The sequence below is a fragment of the Pipistrellus hanaki genome (genome assembly GCF_964339955.1).
Source record: "Pipistrellus hanaki genome assembly, chromosome: 7".
Taxonomy (NCBI): Eukaryota; Metazoa; Chordata; class Mammalia; order Chiroptera; family Vespertilionidae; genus Pipistrellus; species Pipistrellus hanaki.
Genome location: NC_140509.1, coordinates 85,999,477 through 86,017,586, shown reverse-complemented (window position 1 = coordinate 86,017,586; position 18,110 = coordinate 85,999,477). Strand labels below are relative to the sequence as shown.

The window sequence follows — 18,110 nt, the reverse complement described above, 5'->3', positions numbered from 1 at the left end:
TCACGAATTTGGGCAACAGCATCCCAGAACCAGGTTCCCATCCCGGCTTCCCTAGCCACTCGCCCGGAAATCTGGGGCAAGATCCACTCTCTCTGAACCGCAGTCTCCGCCCCTGGCCCACGGGCCTGACCGCCGGCCCTCCCGGGGGACTGTGGGAGGGTCAGTGCCATACATCACAGCCCGGGCTGGTGCCTGACTGAGAAGGTCAGTTCTCGGGGACTGAGAGCTACGCCTCTCTTTGGAAACGCTGTGGTGAAATACAAGTCGCAAAACCTGCTAGTATAACAGTCTCGAGCGCGATTCCCCGGCATTTAGCACATGGACAGCGTTGTGCAACCCACACCGCCACTCCCAGGAGACTTCCTCACCCCAGAGAGGAGTCCATACCCAGGAAGCAGTCACTCACCATTAAAATAGCAATTATGAAGGTTGCAACATGATAACAAAGTCCTTATTATATAAAGTGTGTGTGTCGGGGATGAGGTCTAGCATGGTGCGGTACCAGTAGTAAAAGAAGCACAGGGAAGAGCCGGAAAGGGACTCTACAAAAATAGCAGCGGCCGTGTTCCTCCATCTCTCTCCACAAAATAAGGCTTTCTTTATGGTGAAAAAGGAGAGAGAAGAGAAACAAACAAAACGCAGACGCCAGAGTGTGCAATCCCGGCCTTGGGGCCAGGACCTCCGACATCACGTTCATACGCCCCAGGGTCAGACAGACCGAGGAGCGGGGTGTGTGTGTGGGGGGGAGGGGGGGGCGGTGAGGAGGTGGCTGTATCCAGGCTCTGGGACAAGGAGACTTGCGTGGTGGCCGGGGTGTGTGAGTGTGTGTGTGTGTGGGGGGGGGGGGGGGTGAGGAGGTGGTTGTGGCGGCCTGGGTGTGTGAGTGTGTGAGTGTGTGTGTGTGGGGGGGGGGTGCGGTGAGGAGGTGGCTGTGGCGGCCTGGGTGTGTGAGTGTGTGAGTGTGTGTGTGTGGGGGGGTGCGGTGAGGAGGTGGCTGTACCCAGGCTCTGGGACAGAGACCCGCTGTGGCGGCGGGCGTGGGCACGGCCCGTGAGCGTGGGCAGTGACCGTCTCTCCCTGCAGGCACCGTCGGCGCCGGGCTGCTGAAGGAGGCGCAGCTGCCGGTGATCGAGAACAAGGTGTGCAACCGCTACGAGTACCTCAACGGCAGGGTCAGGTCCACCGAGCTCTGCGCCGGGCTGCTGACCGGGGGCGCCGACAGCTGCCAGGTGAGGAGAGGGCGGGGCCCGGAGGCCTGTGGCCCCAAAGCTGCAGGTCCGGAGGACTGCCCCCGCAGGCCCGGTGGGTCTGGAGGCCGCCCCGCAGGCCTGGCCTGATGCGAGTGGGATCACCTACCTGAGCTCCAGCCGGGAGCGGGGAGTGTTAGGGTCCCGCACCGCCAGCCCCACACCTTCCGGGACCCTCCCAGGCGAAACCAAGAGAGGGAGAGGCCGGCTTCTCCTCTGAGGCTCCAGGGGTGACTCCGCCCAGAGAAACCCGGGGAGGAGGGAGGAGGGAGGAGGATAGCGCACAGCTGTGCTCCCCGCACACGTCACTCCGTGGGGCCCTGTGCTCCCTGCACACGTCACTCTGTGGGGCTGTGCTCCCCGCACACATCACTCCGTGGGGGTGTGTTCTCCCCGCACACGTCACTTCGTGGGGCCGTGCTCCCCGCACACGTCACTCCATGGGGCCGTGCTCCCCGCACACGTCACTCTGTGGGGGGTGTTCTCCCCGCACACGTCACTCTGTGGGGGGTGTTCTCCCCGCACACGTCACTCCGTGGGGGTTAGTTCTCCCCGCACACGTCACTCCGTGGGGGTGTGTGCTCCCCGCACACGTCACTCCGTGGGGGTGTGTGCTCCCCGCACACGTCACTTCGTGGGGCTGTGCTCCCCGCACACGTCACGCGGTGGGTCTGTGGACCGGACTCCGCAGACACACATGCTCACACAGACGTCAGTATGTGCCTCTCTGGCTACGAAGGGGTTCAGGTTCCGAGAAGTCTCACCCTCGGGAGCAGGAGGGGCCCCCACATACCAGGCTGCTGGTGGGCACTCACCTGGCCTCTCCCTCCCTCTCCCCACCTCCCGCTCCCTCCCCTCTCCCCGCTCCCTGCAGGGCGACAGCGGGGGCCCGCTGGTCTGCTTCGAGAAGGACAAGTACATTCTACAGGGGGTGACCTCCTGGGGCCTCGGCTGTGCTCGCCCCAACAAGCCCGGCGTGTATGTCCGCGTGTCCCGGTTTATCAACTGGATCCAGGCGACCATGAGGAACAACTAGCGGGCCGGGCGGGGGCCGCGTGGCCGAGGCAGGCGCCGGGGCGGGGCCGGGGGCCGGCGGCCACACGGAGACGCCGCCCGCAGCGCCAGCCCCGCCACCGCGGCCCCCTCCGCCGGCGGGCCGCTGCGACGGGAGCCACGGGGCGGCGGCATCTGCTGAGAATAAACTGTCCTTACTCGGGCTCGGTGTCCGGGGTTCTCATTGTCCTCTCGTTCTGTTCAAATGGCGTGGCACCAACAGACAGGTGGTCTCGCTCCCCAAGCCCCCGTCAGGAGGAGTCCCATGTGGGACGGGAAGCCTGTGGGACCCTAAAAGCATCCTCCCGTCACCCCGACTTCACCCTGACAGCCGAAGACAGCAGGCGTGGGCTCCAATGTCTGTCTTCCGGCCGAAGACGCTGTTTCCGAATTCCGTCCTTTCAGTGAGCCCTGCGGGAGCCCGGCCGGGCCAGCTCTGGGCGCCGGGCGGAGGGTGGGCCGTGACGGTCGGGGGCAGCAGAAGGGGACGCGGCCCAGCGAGGAGTCTGAGTCCTGCTGGGCCCCGTGAGTGCAGGAGGTGCCGGCGGCAGGATTAGGAACAGCCGACACACATGGGGCGGCTCACTGATTTTCCTTCGAGGCCCCGCTCCCCCGGGGCACACACGGTCGCGTGGGAATGGGGTCACGGCCACAGGCTCGGAGGGAGGAGAAGGGGCGCCCTGGCCGGAGCGGCTCCGTTGGCCGGAGCATCATCCCAGCCCAGAAAGGCTGTGGGTTCGATTCCCACTCAGGGCACATCCTTAGGTTTCAGGTTCAATCCCTGGTCAGGACACCTGCAGAAGGCAACCAGGCCATGTCCTCTCTCACCTGATCTCTCTCCTCCTCCTCCTCCTCTTTCTCCTCCTCCTCCTTCTCCTCCTCCTCTTTCTCCTCCTCCTCCTCCTCCTTTTCCTCCTCCTCCTCCTCCTCTTTCTCCTCCTCCTCCTCCTCCTCCTCCTCCTCTTTCTCCTCCTCCTCCTCCTCCTCCTCCTTCTCCTCTTTCTCCTCCTCCTCCTCCTCCTCCTCCTCCTCCTCCTCCTCTTCCTCTTTCTCCTTCTCCTTCTCCTTCTCCTCTCTCTCTCTCTCCCTCAAACCAATAAGCATATCCTCAGGTGAGAACTAAAATAAATAAACAAACATAAAAGAAAACAAAAGGAAACGAAGGGCAAACATTGCTTTTTCTTGACAATTTAAAATATTTTATTGTTATCAGGACCAAAGTAGCAACTCAAAGTACAGGTCAAAGGTGCCGGTGTCCATGAGCAACGCCACCCGCGGCAGGGAGTGCGGGGGTGGGGGGTGGGGGGGGCGGTGAGGGTGGGTGGCGGCCCAGCCTCGGGGACCAGCCGGCGTCCGGGAGACGGACACTCGCAGCCGCCGCTACGGGCTGGGGCGCGGGGAGCCGGGCGGTCAGCCCCGCCGCCCTCCGGCCCGCGGGCAGGCGCTGCCCACGCGGAGGCACCGGGCAGAAGGCACACGTCGGCTCGGAAAGGAACAGACGAGCAGGAAAGCAGAGCAGGAGAGCCAGCAGGCTTGTGTTCTCTGCACGTTGCAAAGTCGTGATGACGAACAAGGACAATCCAGCCCCGTGTTGACAGCTCTAAGAGCTTACCCCGTCCCTGTGAATTCTGAGCTCGGAGATCGCCGACCCTCTTTTCCGCTAAAACGGGAGCTACCCCCACACCAGCGCCCGCGTCCTGACGGGAGAGCGCCCGCGTGCTCCACGCCTGCCCGTGGGCGCCAAGGCCTGAGCTCACACACAGGAGATACCAGCCCTGCATGGCTGCCGCCTTACGACCAGGACACCTCACACGGTTTGGTTCAGCAATGGACACAGCCCCGGTGTCAGTCATCGCAGGACCAACCAGAGTCACAGGGAACAGCCGGGTCCCCAGGCCACACAGATGTGTGCTGATGTGGGGCGAGGCCCGAGCACCCCCAACCCCGACGCCTGGTGCTGTGGCTGCCGTGGGGCTGCCGTGGGGAGGCTGTGCGGAGGCCGTGGGGAGGCCGTGGGGAGGAGAAAGCACAGGCTCCATCGGATGTCCGTGTCTTCACTGTAGACTCCCCGGCCGTTATCCTCCCAGGAGCCCTCTGGACGCGCTCCGGAGCCGGGGGTCCTGGTGCCCGGGTTCTGTCCACGTTCCCCGGCCCTGGCTGCTCACCTGGTGGGGCTGCCGTGAGCCCCGGGCGGCTTCTCGTCGTGTAGCCCGCGGGGCGGACGTGTCCAGCGTCAGGACACACTCCTCCAGCATCTAACGGGGCTCCGGGCCGAGTGCAGTCTGTGTAGAGTTTAGCCGCGGGGCTGCGGGTACAGCTGCTCGGCCCGCGCTGCCCCGTGGTCCCGGCCGGCGCCTCACAGGGCGGCCCCAGGCACCGGCGTCTTCTGCTTCCTGCCGCACCGATAGGAGGGCGGGCTGGCAGAGAGAGAGAGAGAGAGAGAGAGAGAGAGAGAGAGAGAGAGAGAGGCCTCACCACAGGAACGGCCAGGCAGCAGGGGGCCTAAGGGCCTCCCTCCGCGTCCTGGCTAGTTCACACACACACACACACACACACACACACACACACACGTACGTACACACACATTCATACACACACACACACACACTCACACACAGATGCACACATATACACACATACACAGAGAGAGATACGTACACATACACAGAGATACGTACACATACACTCTCTCACACATACACAGATATACCGACACACATACATACACACATACACACACACACACACACACACACACACACGGCTTCTCCTGAACACCGCTCAGAGCAACGGCACCTCCTCTCCAGGCCCCTTCCACCCACTTTCAGACCCTCGCACACATACATCCTTCACGCATGACCACGGGTGACGCGTGGTCTGGGAAGGAGTTAATATGTGAGCAAAGAGCAGCAGAGCGGCCTGTGCTTCGCTCCCTTCGGGGGGGTGACGCCGTCAGGGCCCAGCCGGCCAGCACAGAGCGGCCGTTTCCAGGGCCGCTGTGGCCGCAGAGACCGCCTCCTCCCCGGTGAGCCGCAAACCCCACTTTTACAGGACGTTTCCCACGGCAGAGGCAAGGCACAGCAGTCATTAATCAGAATTCCGGTATGGAAACTGACAAACGTGGAAACAACGTGTGCGAGCTGGATTCCGCTGCCCCGCCTCTCCCCGCTCCTCGGTGCTGGGACGCTCATTTCCCGGCACCCCACCCGATGCCCTGTGCTCCCCGAACCCCGTTCTCCGCTGGCTCCAGGCGGAGGTGAGGGCTCACTGGGTAGGCGAGTCCTGACCCCAAATTCCTGCCTTCTCTGCCTTCCCCTGAGGAGTTAGAGAATCTGACCCCGAAGGGCGAGTCTCGAGGCCAGGAAATCGCCTACCGAGTCAGTCCTTAGAGTGTAGCCGTTGGGAGAGGTGGGACTTGGGGAGCAGAGGCAGCGGGTGGGGTGCAGGGAAAATGAGCTTCCGAGCACCATAGGAGCAGGAAGAACTGGAGCAGAAAACCAGCCAGGAGAACGCCTGCCCTCGGGTCACTGGCACCGAAGGGTCATGGGGAGGCACTGCACCCACACTGGTGGGGTCCATAGCCCCCCAGGCAGCCCCATGCCGCCAGCAGCCGGCACTAGCCCCTGCCTCTGGCCCTGGGACCCGGCTGGGTGCTCTCCTGGGTGCCCCAGCCCAACAGCCCTTCGCCCTTCAGCCCATGAGGGCTCCCCTCACGTCTGAGTAAGACAGTCCTAGTCCCATCTCCCTGCGTCACTGAAGCTTCCGGAATACCCTCCTTTCTCCCCATCTGCTAGCACTGCTATGGGGGACGGGACTCAGCCCCCACCCCTGACCTGGCCCCGTACCCCGGGGGGAACCAAGAAATGGTCCGTGATGACAGAATTAGCAAAACTGTGTTCCTGCTTCCTGCTGATGCTCCGGAAGCTTCCCACAGTTTTCATGCCGTTTGAGTTTCTCTTCCTCGTTCTAGTGGACCACACGCTAAGGCTGGAGGGGACCCCGCCGCCTCCCCCAAACTCCACCCTGGAGCATCGCCCACATGGGATGGAGCAGAGCGGAGGGTGGGGACTAAGCCGGCCCATCACTCCCCACAGCTCAGACTCCGGTGCCTCAGGGGACAGCGGCCACAGCCCTCTGAGGCCGGTCCTGCGCAGTCAGCCCGGGACATGGCTGGGCCGGGATTCGGGGAAGCCGTCCTCAGGAGGCTCTGGGAGGGTCAGGCAGCCTGAGTGTTCAACACCGCACCAAGAAACAGGACGGAAGCCGGGCCGGGAGGTCACAGTTCGATTCCTGGCCAAGGGCACAGGCCCGGGTTGTGGGCTCCATCCCCAGGAGGAGGTGAGTAGGAGGCAGCCGCCCAAGGATTCCCTCTCATCACGGATGTTTCTGGCTCTCTCCCTCTCCCTTCTTCTCTGAAACCAATAAAAGACATTTAAAAAGAAGAAGAAGGAACAGGACCAGGAAATCCCCGCGTACGTTTCCTGGGGCTGGTCACGTCTCAGAGACACGCAGCAGTGGGTCTGCCTCAGGTGGGGGGGCACCTCATAAAAAGAGAGTGTGAAGGGGCACATTTCCAGTCTACCCATTAAGAATTCATAATGGAGGAGGACATGGCATGAAATAATAAGCCTGCAGTAACAGCCGAGCGCCCCGGACCACGGAGGGCACCACCCCGGGCCCGGCCTCGGAGCCCTCTCTGAGCACCGGCTTCCTCGTCCGCAGGAACGGGAGGGCGGTTTTGCCTGAATCGTTGGGTTTTAAATAAAATGGCCCACGTGACGCCATCAATCACATCGGCGCCTGAAAATGGGCACCTGCTCTCTTCCCAGCGTACAGGCGAAAAAACTGCCACCAGGTGACTGACATTTCAAGTATGTTTGATATAATTGTTTAAAATTAGAGACCCAAACCCCTAATTTCCGGGTCATTCTTTAGAAGAAGAGTGAATTTTATTTTTAAAATTAGCTGTTAAGTTACTTTTAAAAATTACACAAATAATATAGGACAACGTATTGCGATTTTTTAAAAATCTTCCCTCCTGCATCCTCTTCCCAGCCATCCAGCTCCACAGAGCATATAACATTATTTTAGATATTTTCCTACACACTGCCATAGTCACAGCCTCACTTTTTATTTTGAAATATTTCAGACAGAGAACATTAGAATTGTGTAATGTGAGTTTTTGTTATTCTCACACAAATATATTTCGCATTGATAGACTGGGTAGATAATAACTCTCCCTGTACACCATTTAGATGCCTTCTCCAAAACTAAACTGTCCTCTCTCATTCCCTTATTTATTTTTAAATTTTGTATTTATTTTTATTTGTCAACTACACTTTATATTCAATGTTATTTTGTATTAGTTTTAGATGTACAGCATAATGGTTAGATAATCACATACTGATATTTCTAGTGTTTCCCCTGATATATCTAATACCCCTACTTCTATCTCTATCATCAATCATCTGTCTATATTATCTATCAATCATCTATCTATCACCTATCTACCTATCAATGATCTATCTATCTTCCCACCACGCTACAGATATAAATTTCTATTGGTTTTATCTTTAATAAACACTATACCACATTGTTTGGTGACTTTTCATTTGGTAATCAGTCTTGCAAATCTTCCCAAGCCATTCCATGTAGATCTACCTTAGTTCTTTTAATCTCTGTCTATGAATATATGAAGATATATGAATATGCTATGAATATATTATTCTTATAGTCATTTGTCTATTGTTGAGCAGTTATGTTATTTCTACTTTGTCAAATCATCACTCGCTCTCCTTTGGATTGCTTCTGAACTTTAACACCTTCTTTGGAAATATCTCCCTGTCCACAGCCACCTTTTAAAAATAATATATATTCCCCCACAGCTTGGGTTGTTTGCTGTTGTTGTTTTACGTTTACCTCTCACAACTGATGTTCACCTGTGCTGGGCTGTGAGACAGGGATGTGTTATTCTCCCCGGGTGCTCAGTGTCGCAGCACACCGCTCCCGGGGTCTGAAGCTGCCTTACCGGGGCTGGGGGCGTGGGAGTGGCCTACGCACCTGCCCAGCTTCTCCACATCGTCCACCGTCTCCGGCAGGGCGATGCCCTTGGTCTCAGGCAGAAGCATCACGAGGCCGCCGCACACGGAGGCCAGGACACCTGCGGGCAGGGGAGGGCGTCACCCCAGGCTGCACGCTGCCCCGCGCCCCTCAGCTACTCCCCACCCCCCGGAAGCAGCGTGCTCACCCCCTCCACTGGCCCCGGCTGCGGCCCCTGTGACCCTCACCAGCTCTGCAGCTCTCCTTTGCCACGCTTTCTTTACCCCCCACCCTGTGCAGCCCCAGCGCCCTGTACTCTTGGCTGGCATCGGCTCACTCACCCACCGGACAATTACTTACTGAGCACCGACTAAGTGCCAAGGCCTCAGAGAAGCCTGGTCTGCTCCCTCCTGGGAAAACCGGGGCCAGCGGAGAGGAGACCCTCAAGTCCTGTTCCCGAACCCGTGTCACCGCTTCCTCTCCCGCTGTCCTCCTCACACCAGGTGCACTGCCGGCCTGTCCCCTCACCCAGGCCCGCCTCCTGCGTCTTTCCCAGGCCCCTCACTAGAGGGCCGATCCTCCCAGCACCTGTTGCCCATGGCAACAGCAGGAAACACTCAAATCTTTCCCCGTTCAGGACCCCCCTGTCAACCTCACAGGATCCCCCTTTACTGGCCTCCCTCATTCTGATCTCCAGGGTTGCAGTTTCTGAAATGCCCCCCTCTCTGTTTCCTGCACATCTATCCTCCCAGGAGCTGGTGAATGTCTGCCAACCGCTCCCCGGGAAAGCTAGCCCTGGTTTATGGCGTTTGCCCATTTCCGCGGTGTAAACAACCCCCCTCGGACAGTGCACACCACCGATGCCACGGCGCTGCCTGAGGCCCTGGGAGGAGACGTGCGGCAGCACACGGCTCTGTAGGGTTTCCACCATAAAGGTACAAAGACATAAAAAGCCTCGGAACACAGACACTACAGTAACTGCAAATGAGTTAGGAGCTGATGAGGGGTGTTTGTTGCATATCTTTTGCATACTGTAGGCACTTCAGTGATCAATCCTGGCTGTGCCGGACAGCTGGCTCTCCCTGCGAGGGCAGGGCCCGGCTTCCAAGCACCCCCAGTGCCCAGCTCCACCAGCGCGCCCTGCAGGCCAGGCCACTGCCCGAATGCTGGGCCCTGAGACCACTCCGAACCAAGGGACCCTCCTTGCTCTTTCGTGCTGGCTACAGCCTCGACACTGAGATCCCAGGGAATATTTGCAACGTGCTTCTCCTGATCTCACTGCATCCAGTGGTGGAAGCTGGCTTCCCTGTCCCTGGCACTGCTGGGGTTTCTGTACTCGGCACGTGTCCGCGGGGACCCAGTGTGTTGGGGGCAATTGAAGCTGCTGAGCAGAAGGAAGGGGAGGTGGGGGGGGGGGGTCCTCTCTCACTGAAGAGGGAGGAGGAAGCAAGTCCCAGAGAAGAGGAGAAGAGGCGGAACAGCACTGGAGAAGCCCTGGGGTGACTACTCCCAGGTCCCCCCCCCCCCCCCCCCGGCTGTGAGCCTGCCCCTCGGGATTCTACAGAGCTCGGGGCAGGAAGGAGGCTGTGATCCCGGGCCATCAGGAGGGTAGTTAGCTGCGTGCGGGACCCGGGTCCTCTGCTCCTTGGGCATCGCATGCTCAGCCTCCTGAACGAATGGAAACACAGTACTGACAGGTCCGGGACCTTTACCCACAGACCGGCTTTAGGCTGCTTTGGGACAGACCGGGGCGCGGCGCACAGCCAGCCGCCGGCGGGCGCTCTCACCGAAGATGATGAGCGGCAGGTCCAGCCACACGGCCGCCAGGCGGAAGAGCAGGAAGGGCGCGATGATGCCGCCGAAGTCGCACAGCCCGGAGCAGAGCGAGACGCCGAAGTTCCTGCGGGGAAAACGGTTCCAGGCGGAAAACGGTGAACTGAATCCAAGAGGCGAAAACAGTCAGACAGACACTAGCTAAGATGCTGCCATGGTGTCCTGCATTTCTGTGCTTCTGATCTTTGAAAATGACCGCCCTCCGTGCTCCAGGCAAACCCTTCCATCCGACCCCCCCTTACGCCCCCCCCCCCCCCCCCCCGCAGCTGGGTGAGCATGCGGGGCTGGGGGTGGGGAGCCTTTGGGGCTGGAGGGCCGCATCCTCAGCAAGCAGCCCGCCCACCACTGGACAGCGAGCTGTGCCAGGCTCCCCTGCCCCCCCTCCAGAGTGGGAGCTGCACACCATGGCTGTCCCTCCCACAGCCGCTGGCTACTCCCCATTCATGACGTGGACGGGGTCAGAGTGGAGCAGGGAGGCTGGTAAAGGCAGACCAACCCACAGCCAAGCAAGCGTGCGAGCAGGTTCTCTGATCCCAGCCTGGCGCCTTCCCACGCAGCCACGGCCATGGGCGAAGGTGCGGGTGAGAGACACTCCAGCCCCAGAACGTGGCGCAGGCACTGCCCGGAGCAGGCCGTCCCGGTGGCTGGGCGCGGCCACGGTCACCGAGCAGCGAGCTGAGGTCATTCCAAACCCCCCGCAGAGCGATGCGGAAGAAGCCGGGGCAGGTGTCGGGTTACCGTAAGGTCGTCGGGTACAGCTCCGAGTTGACCAGGTAGACGATCTCGAAGGCCATGGTGATGCCCAGCCGCCCCAGCGTGGCCACCGTGGTCCGCAGCCAGGGCGTTCCTGCGGACGGGGGCGGGGGAGGGGGGCAGGTGAGGGCCGAGCTCTGGGGCAGGTGCATGAGGCAATGGACGGCGTTCGCCTCCTGTCCCCGCAGCCCTGAGCCCTGGCTAATTCCTGGCACAAACCACGCTGCCTTCTAGGACTGAAGCCGAATGCCAGCTCCATCCCCCGCCCAGGGTGCCGCTGCCCTTTCAGTCCGCCGGCTCCTCTGAGAACGCGATCTGAGAGCCACTGGGCAGCCGCTGAGCTGAAAACGAGGCTCCGAGCGGCGTCTGCAGAGAGGCCCCCGCCCACGGCCGCGCCCTCTGCTGCTCGGACCCTCAGTGATGACATCAGACTGGCCACCCGCACGGTGCCCTCGGTCTCAGGCCCGCACGGCCCGGAGGGCTGGGCCTCAGGAAAGGGGCCTCGACTCCGCGTCCCGGCTTGGCCAACGTGTCTTCCTCATCCCCGGCCTCGCCGCTTTCCCCGAGGGAGCCCCCGGGAGAGCCAGCCCTCAGGCCCTGCTGCTCCTTCGCTGGCAAACACAACGCACGATCCTGGCTCCTCCGGTCCACGAGGAAACCAGTGAGAAACGCCGGTTCTCTACTAGCGAAGAGCAGTCAACAAATAACAAAACGCTAAACCAGCCCCGGCCAGTGTGGCTCAGTGGACAGGGTGTCAGCCTGTAGACTGAAAGGTCCTGGGTTTGTTTCCAGTCAAGGACACATGCCCGAGTTGCAGGCTCGATCCCCAGTAGGGGGCGTGCAGGAGGCAGCCGATCAATGGTTCCCTCTCACCATTGATGCTTCTCTCTCTCCCTCTCCCTTCTTTTCTGGAATCAATAAAAAACAAGTTTTTTAAAAAGCTAAACCCATTAAATGAAGCAGGTGTCCAGAGGGCATGCAGAGGGAGGGATGGCCAGGAGCCCAGGCCGTGGCTGGGAGGCCCAGTGTACAGGGTTTAGATGGCCCCTGGCCGGCGGCCGGTGCCCTGGGTGCTCCCCCCAGGGGGAGGTTCGGGGGGCAGTCACCCAGCGTCCTGGCCGCTCTGCTCGGCGCGGAGCAGCAGGAACATGCGTGTCACTCGGGCTCGGGCTCCCTGGGAGCCAGGGCTGGGCGGGCACTCCGCCTCTGCCCTCGCTGAGCAGGTGGGCGCTGCCAGGGCCCGGAGCAGAATGCGGGCCGTGCCCGGACTCCCCGGCCCCCGCCCGCCGGGCAGCCATCACCGCTCGGGCAGCCAAGAAGAATGTGCCGGGGGACGTGGAAATAACCTGATTGTCCCTGAGGCTCTTAGACCACGGGCGTTTTCTGAATGGGTCCCATTGACAACTTCAATGCAAATTAGGTTCACAGCGGAGGCCAGGACAGTCTGCTGGGAAGAATCAGACATCAAATAACAGCACGTGCACGCCCCCCACACACACACACACATGAAAACCATTCAGTCCGTTCGGAAAATCATTCAGGAAACGCTGTGAAGTTGCCACCTTTGAGGAGAGGAGGTTGACCTTAACCTGAAGACCCTGAGCTCACGCCCAGCGCAGAGGCCAGCACTTAGCGGCCCCTCCACGGGGACGGGGGTGTTGTTGGAACACGTTACAGACGTCCCAGAGGCACGGGGCTGTTTGCCGACAGAAGAATAAAAGGAAAACAATGTGCCCTAACCAGTTTGGCTCAGTGGTAGAGCGTCGGCCTGCGGACTGAAAGGTCCCGGGTTCGATTCCGGTCAAGGGCATGTACCTTGGTTGCGGGCACATCCCCAGTAGGGGGTGTGCAAGAGGCAGCTGGTTCATGTTTCTCCCTCATCGATGTTTCTAACTCTCTATCCCTCTCCCTTCCTCTCTGTAAAAAACCAATAAAACATATATATATATATATATATATATATATATATATATATATATATACACATATATATATTTTAATATATTTTATTGATTTTTTACAGAGAGGAGAAGAGAAGGATAGAGAGTTAGAAACATCGAAGAGAGAGAATCATCGATCAACTGCCTCTTGCACCACCCCTACTGGGGATGTGCCCGCAACCAAGGTACATGCCCTTGACCGGAATCGAACCCGGGACCTTTCAGTCCCCAAGCTGAGGCTCTATGCACTGAGCCAAACTGGTCTCGGCAAAATAAATATTTTTAAAAAAAAGACTTAAAGTGCTGGGTTTTTTTCAGCCATCCTGAATAAACTCAAAGTAAAGAGACGAGGGCGGACAGAGAGAGCTCCTTATTTCTCAGAAATGTGTGAGTCTCGGAGGAGGACAGGGACAGCCAGAAAGACTAGCTCTTTTCCCACCACGCCACGCCGCAGACCCTGACGGGTGCGCGGGGCGGGAGAGCCGCTGAGCTGTTCTCGGGGGGTCCCGGCCTCCCTGCTCCCTGGGCCGTGCAGAGCGCCGCACGGACACCCTCCCGGCAGCCCGGGGTGGGAGCTGTTCCCGGGCAAAGAGCACGGCGGCAGAGGGGCCCCTGCATCGCCCCCCTCACCTCACGGCAGCAAACGCGTCACCCCGATCCTGCGGGTGCTCGTCTCAGGGAGCTCCATTTCCAAACGAAACCCCAAACCTGCGGCCAGATGCCCAGGACATTCCCGCCCCGCCCCCTTCCGCTCGCCTGCCCTGCCTCACTCCCCCACCCCCGCCCCCGGGGCAGGAGTGGCGTCCTTCCGGCTCCCGGTTCTCGTTGGCGGCGACAGTGGATACTGAACAGCCAGGTACTGGCCGATAGCTCATCGAGAGGCCCAGCCCAGTGTAGTGGGGTGAATAGTGTCCCCAAAATTCATGCCAGCCCCAAACCTCAGGATGGGGCCTTGTTTGGAAACAGGGTCTTTGCAGATGTCACAGTGAAGACAGAGACGCTGAGAGAAGGTTGTGTGCAGGTGGAGGCAGAGACAGGACCCAGGTCAGCTACGCTGGCCAGCGCCGGAGCGGGAGAGAGGCGGGACCGGGCTCCCGGAACCCCCAACCTCCGGCAGAAGGACCCGCCGGCCTGCACCACCGGAGCCGGAGAGGAGGGAGGGCCTCACGGGAGCCGGGGAGCCTGCCGCCGCCCCTCCACCCTCCGTCCAGGCTCCAGGACGTGAGAACCGTCTCTGGGAATGCGTCCGCTCGGGAGGACAGGGCAGTGGGCCAGACCTCCTGTGGTCGCCGGCCAGGCCTCCTGTGGTCACCGGCCAGGCCAGTGACACAGGCCCGTCCCTCTCCATCCCTCTGCTCTGACGCGGGCACTGTCACTGTGCCCACAGAGGTCTGTCCGGTGCTGGTGACGCACGCACCCCCATGGGTCACTGACCCTCCGTGGCGGTCTGGACAGCTCTGACTCCCGCCCATGGTCCAGTCTCTCCCGGTCCGGCTCTGCCACCCGCCCGCTCCCCCACACACAGACGTGACAGGTTGCTCACACACGGACACCCCCAGAGAGCGCCCTCCTCTGTCCACGCCTGCGGGGCCCTGGGGCAGAGGTCACTGGGCGGGGTCACCTGCAGGCTCTTTACCCGTCATCAGTTCCCAGGAGGTTTAGCCCTGAACTGTCTCTGGGGTCATGCTCTCCCCTCCAGGCCCGACTGCCCCCCCCCAATCCGCGCTCTCAGTACCGCCCCCACCACCATGTCGTTGTCCAAATGGCTGTGGCTACAGGAGGCCACCCTCTTCTTCCTTCCACTCCTCCCCTTCCTCCTCCCCCAAAGCCCACAGGACCAGACACAGGTTTGTCAAAGGTGATTGAAGGTAAACTACAGCCCTGGCTGGTGCGCTCAGTGGTTAGAGCACCGGCATTCACACCGAAGGGTCACAGGTTGGATTCCCAGTCAAGGGCATGTGCCTGGTTGGCAGGTTCAATCCCTGGCTCTGGTCGGGGTGTGTGTGTGTGGAAGGCAACCAACCAGAGTGTCTCTCTCACATCAATGGCTCTCTCTCTCTTTCCCCCTCCCTCCCTTCTACTCTCCCTAAAAATCAATGGGGAAATATCCTCCAGTGAGGATTAACCAAAAGAAGAAACAAGTAACTGGGAAGAAAACAGTGACGCAGCAGAGAATCGGTGATGTCACGGAAGTGGCCCCGCACCCGGACGCGGACGCAGCGGACAGGAGGGCCTCCCGGCCGGTCACTCCTGATCCTTGGCGGTGCTCCCGCTCCGGCCGCGGGGGCGTGGCGGACTGACCTTCCGGCAGGAACGCGGTGACCAGGCACGCCACGCCGGCCAGGAGGTTGCTGGCGGCGAAGGGGCGGCGGCGTCCGAAGCGCTCGATGGTGAGGAGGATGAGGAGGGCGCCGGGCAGCTCCACCACGCCCGACAGGAAGAAGTCCATGTAGAGGTCGCCGCCCACGAGGCCCAGGCGCATGACCAGGCCCTGGTACACCACGGCGCTGGTGAACCTGCGCGGGCGGGCGGGAGAGGGTGAGGGCGCTGCCCGGGGGGAGGGGCTGGGAGTTTGACACGGGCTTTGGAATCGTCACGGGCCACACTTACCACGCAAACATAAGGATGAGGGTGCACTTCCTCATTTGGGGCGTTCTCACCAGATCTAAAAAGGATGGGTTACTAACTTCCTCCTCGGACACAGTGATCTACACGAGAGAAGCAGAGTTCAGTGGCGGTGGACAGCAGGTAACCTCCCATCCCAGCTCTGCCACTGGCCGGGTCAGGGCCCCCGCACTGACAAGCTCCCGGCTGACCCGGGCCTCGCACGAATGCATCTTAAAACCCGAGGTCCTCCAGGGCAGGGGTCGGCAAACTCGTTAGTCAGCAGAGCCAAATAGCAACAAGACAACGACTGGAATTTCTTTGGAGAGTTGAATTTTTTAAACTTAAACTTCTTCTAACGCCACGTCTTCAACACAGACTCGCCCAGGCCGTGGTGTTTTGTGGAAGAGCCACACTCCAGGGGCCAGAGAGCCTCGTGCGGCTCGGTTTGCCGACCACGGCTCTGGGGAAACTCACAGAGGTGCGGTTGCTCCGCGGAGAACCGGTCCTAGCTGACACCAACAGGGCTGTGTGCTAAGGCGCTTCCAGCAAACGGGGGACGAAAGGGGTGTTCGTGACTCAAATACCGGGCCGCGTTCATGAACATCAAATGGGAGGAAATGGGCATAAAAGCGGGCAAAGCAGGTGGGAACCAAACAAGTGTTTCTTCGTCTACTAAAGCCTGGAACTTCCTGTGGACAAATGAGCTGGAGTAACGTGAAGTGCGAGGGCGTGCGTGGCACCGACGGTGCCCTTTTGTTTTTGTCTGTCCAGCATCTTTCTGGCTCAGAAAAGTTCAGCTCCTCCTTTCTCTGGCCACCCAAGAAGCTGGTCTCTTCTTCGATGCAATGAGCAAGACGGCTGTGGGCCCCGTGCGGCAGGCCTGCTAAAGCATCTCCCCCAGAACCACAGCTGCCTCCGAAGGAGCCAGAACCCAACCCCCAGAGTGACCGGGTTTCACATGTACACGAGCTCGCAGAGTCTGCAACCTCTGCTCTGAGTGCCCTCAGACCTCCCGGTGCTGGAACCACAGGACGAGTGCCCGGGCCATGTCCGGACCTGCTGACTGTCCAACTCAGCTCCAGATCTGGCCCAGACTGAGTGGAAATGGGGGCAAATTCCCCCGAGTCTTTGAGCCCAAAGCCCCTCTACCAGCAGCCACGGGAACTTGAGTCCACTCACACGGAGAGGAAGGGGTCTGTTCTAAATATCAAACTCAACGGACGGTCACCAAAGCTGAATCCTCCTGCTATGCTCACTCCAGGGAAAGGCAAACGCTCACAAAAGACCGCACACGCACACACACACACGCACACACACACGCCTTCAGATCGCTGTGCCTTCCTAAGTCCTTCCAAATGTTCCTTCCACATCAAGGCACACCCTGGTCACGTGCTCACATCTCTTAAATGGAAACATGGCCCGAGCTGATAGAAAGCAATGAGTCACAGTGTAATAGCACGTTTCCCCCTCAGTTACATGATGAGGACATGTCTTAAAATCAACAGTGTCTTAGTGTCCGTGAACAGTGGTAGCTTCCATGACCCTGCGGGGAAGGACTGCCAGTTGACTCTACCACCCATCTTCCCTTCTCCCTTTTGACAGCAGACGCCCCTGGGTTTCAGCTGGGTGCACGGCTGCCCTGCTGCCGGCCTCTCTCTCCCTGGGGTGGCCCGGGGACGAGGACCTCAGCCCTGAGGTGGGAGCCGAGGGCACAGGTTCTGGGTCCCATGCTTTCAAAAGGAACGGGCTCGCCCCTCCCTCCCTCTCTGCCTTCCCCTTCCTCACGGAGAGAAGATGCCGGTGGACCTGCCTTAGACTGAGCCCTCTCACAGGTGATGGGGAGACCAGACAAATGGGCCCTGGGTCCCGGGAGGACTCACCGAACTCGGCCGCCCTGCAAAGCTGGGCTCCTCCCTCTGGGTGCACACGCTCACACGTTTTCTCTCTCTCTTGTCGCTGTTTTCTGGGTCTCTGTTCCCTAACACAGCGCCTATGAGACACTCAGGGGACTCGTGAGGACCTCTCTGCAGCCTCCACCAGGAGAGCGCAGTGTAAGGACAAAGCCGCCCCAGCGGAGTGGAGAGGAGAGCACCATGGCTTGAGGGTGGTAAGACCGTGTCTGGCCGACTCAGAACCCTCCTGTAATGTGAGCGTTTTTCGATACCGACCAGGCAAGGTGCTTATCATCAAAGTCTGATTCCGCTGCTTTCCCGCCACGTGTGACCAAAAAGCAGAACTACCGGGAGAACTTGGTCCAAAACAAGGTTTTCACCAACAAATATTGTAGGCAAAGTGATTTTGCATTGGATGAAATAATTGCTTCGGGACTCTCATCCACCCTGTAAAAATATTCGGATGGGTCCTCATTTCAAACGCGGAAGATTTAACAGCACACAGTCACACGATCGCTGCTCTTCCCTTAACGCACAGGCCGGGTGCCTCCGGTCTATCCCCCCCCCCGGAGCGTGAAGAGCCGGTGAACGTGAAGGTCACGGGGGCCGCGGCACCAGGCTCGCCTGTCCAGGGACCGCGAGGATTAACAGTCCTGCCAGGCGAGTGAGACTCCGGCCAGCTGAAGCACACATCCAGCTGGTCCGCGCCTCCCCGCAGTGACGCACACGCCCTGCAACACGACCCA

General features: G+C 60.0%; 2 protein-coding genes across 3 annotated transcripts in view; one reads left to right on the top strand and one right to left on the bottom strand.

Moving 5' to 3' along the window:
- The window catches only part of PLG (plasminogen), a 32,531-nt gene extending 30,068 nt beyond the window's left edge, over positions 1-2,463 (top strand). For both annotated transcript variants that reach the window (XM_084890910.1, XM_084890909.1), the window contains exons 17-18: positions 1,084-1,229; positions 2,122-2,463. In XM_084890910.1, the coding sequence (XP_084747036.1) occupies positions 1,084-1,229; positions 2,122-2,283 (308 nt within the window). In that variant the 3' untranslated portion in view covers positions 2,284-2,463. The remainder of the gene's footprint in view (positions 1-1,083; positions 1,230-2,121) is intronic.
- Positions 2,464-3,482: 1,019 nt separating this feature from the next.
- Positions 3,483-18,110, bottom strand: part of SLC22A3 (solute carrier family 22 member 3) — a 50,512-nt gene continuing 35,884 nt past the window's right edge. The window contains exons 6-11 of the mRNA XM_084890912.1: positions 15,476-15,573; positions 15,167-15,381; positions 10,911-11,019; positions 10,127-10,239; positions 8,361-8,460; positions 3,483-4,717 (exon numbers count right to left, since the gene is read on the bottom strand). Of these exons, the coding sequence (XP_084747038.1) occupies positions 4,657-4,717; positions 8,361-8,460; positions 10,127-10,239; positions 10,911-11,019; positions 15,167-15,381; positions 15,476-15,573 (696 nt within the window). The 3' untranslated portion in view covers positions 3,483-4,656. The remainder of the gene's footprint in view (positions 4,718-8,360; positions 8,461-10,126; positions 10,240-10,910; positions 11,020-15,166; positions 15,382-15,475; positions 15,574-18,110) is intronic.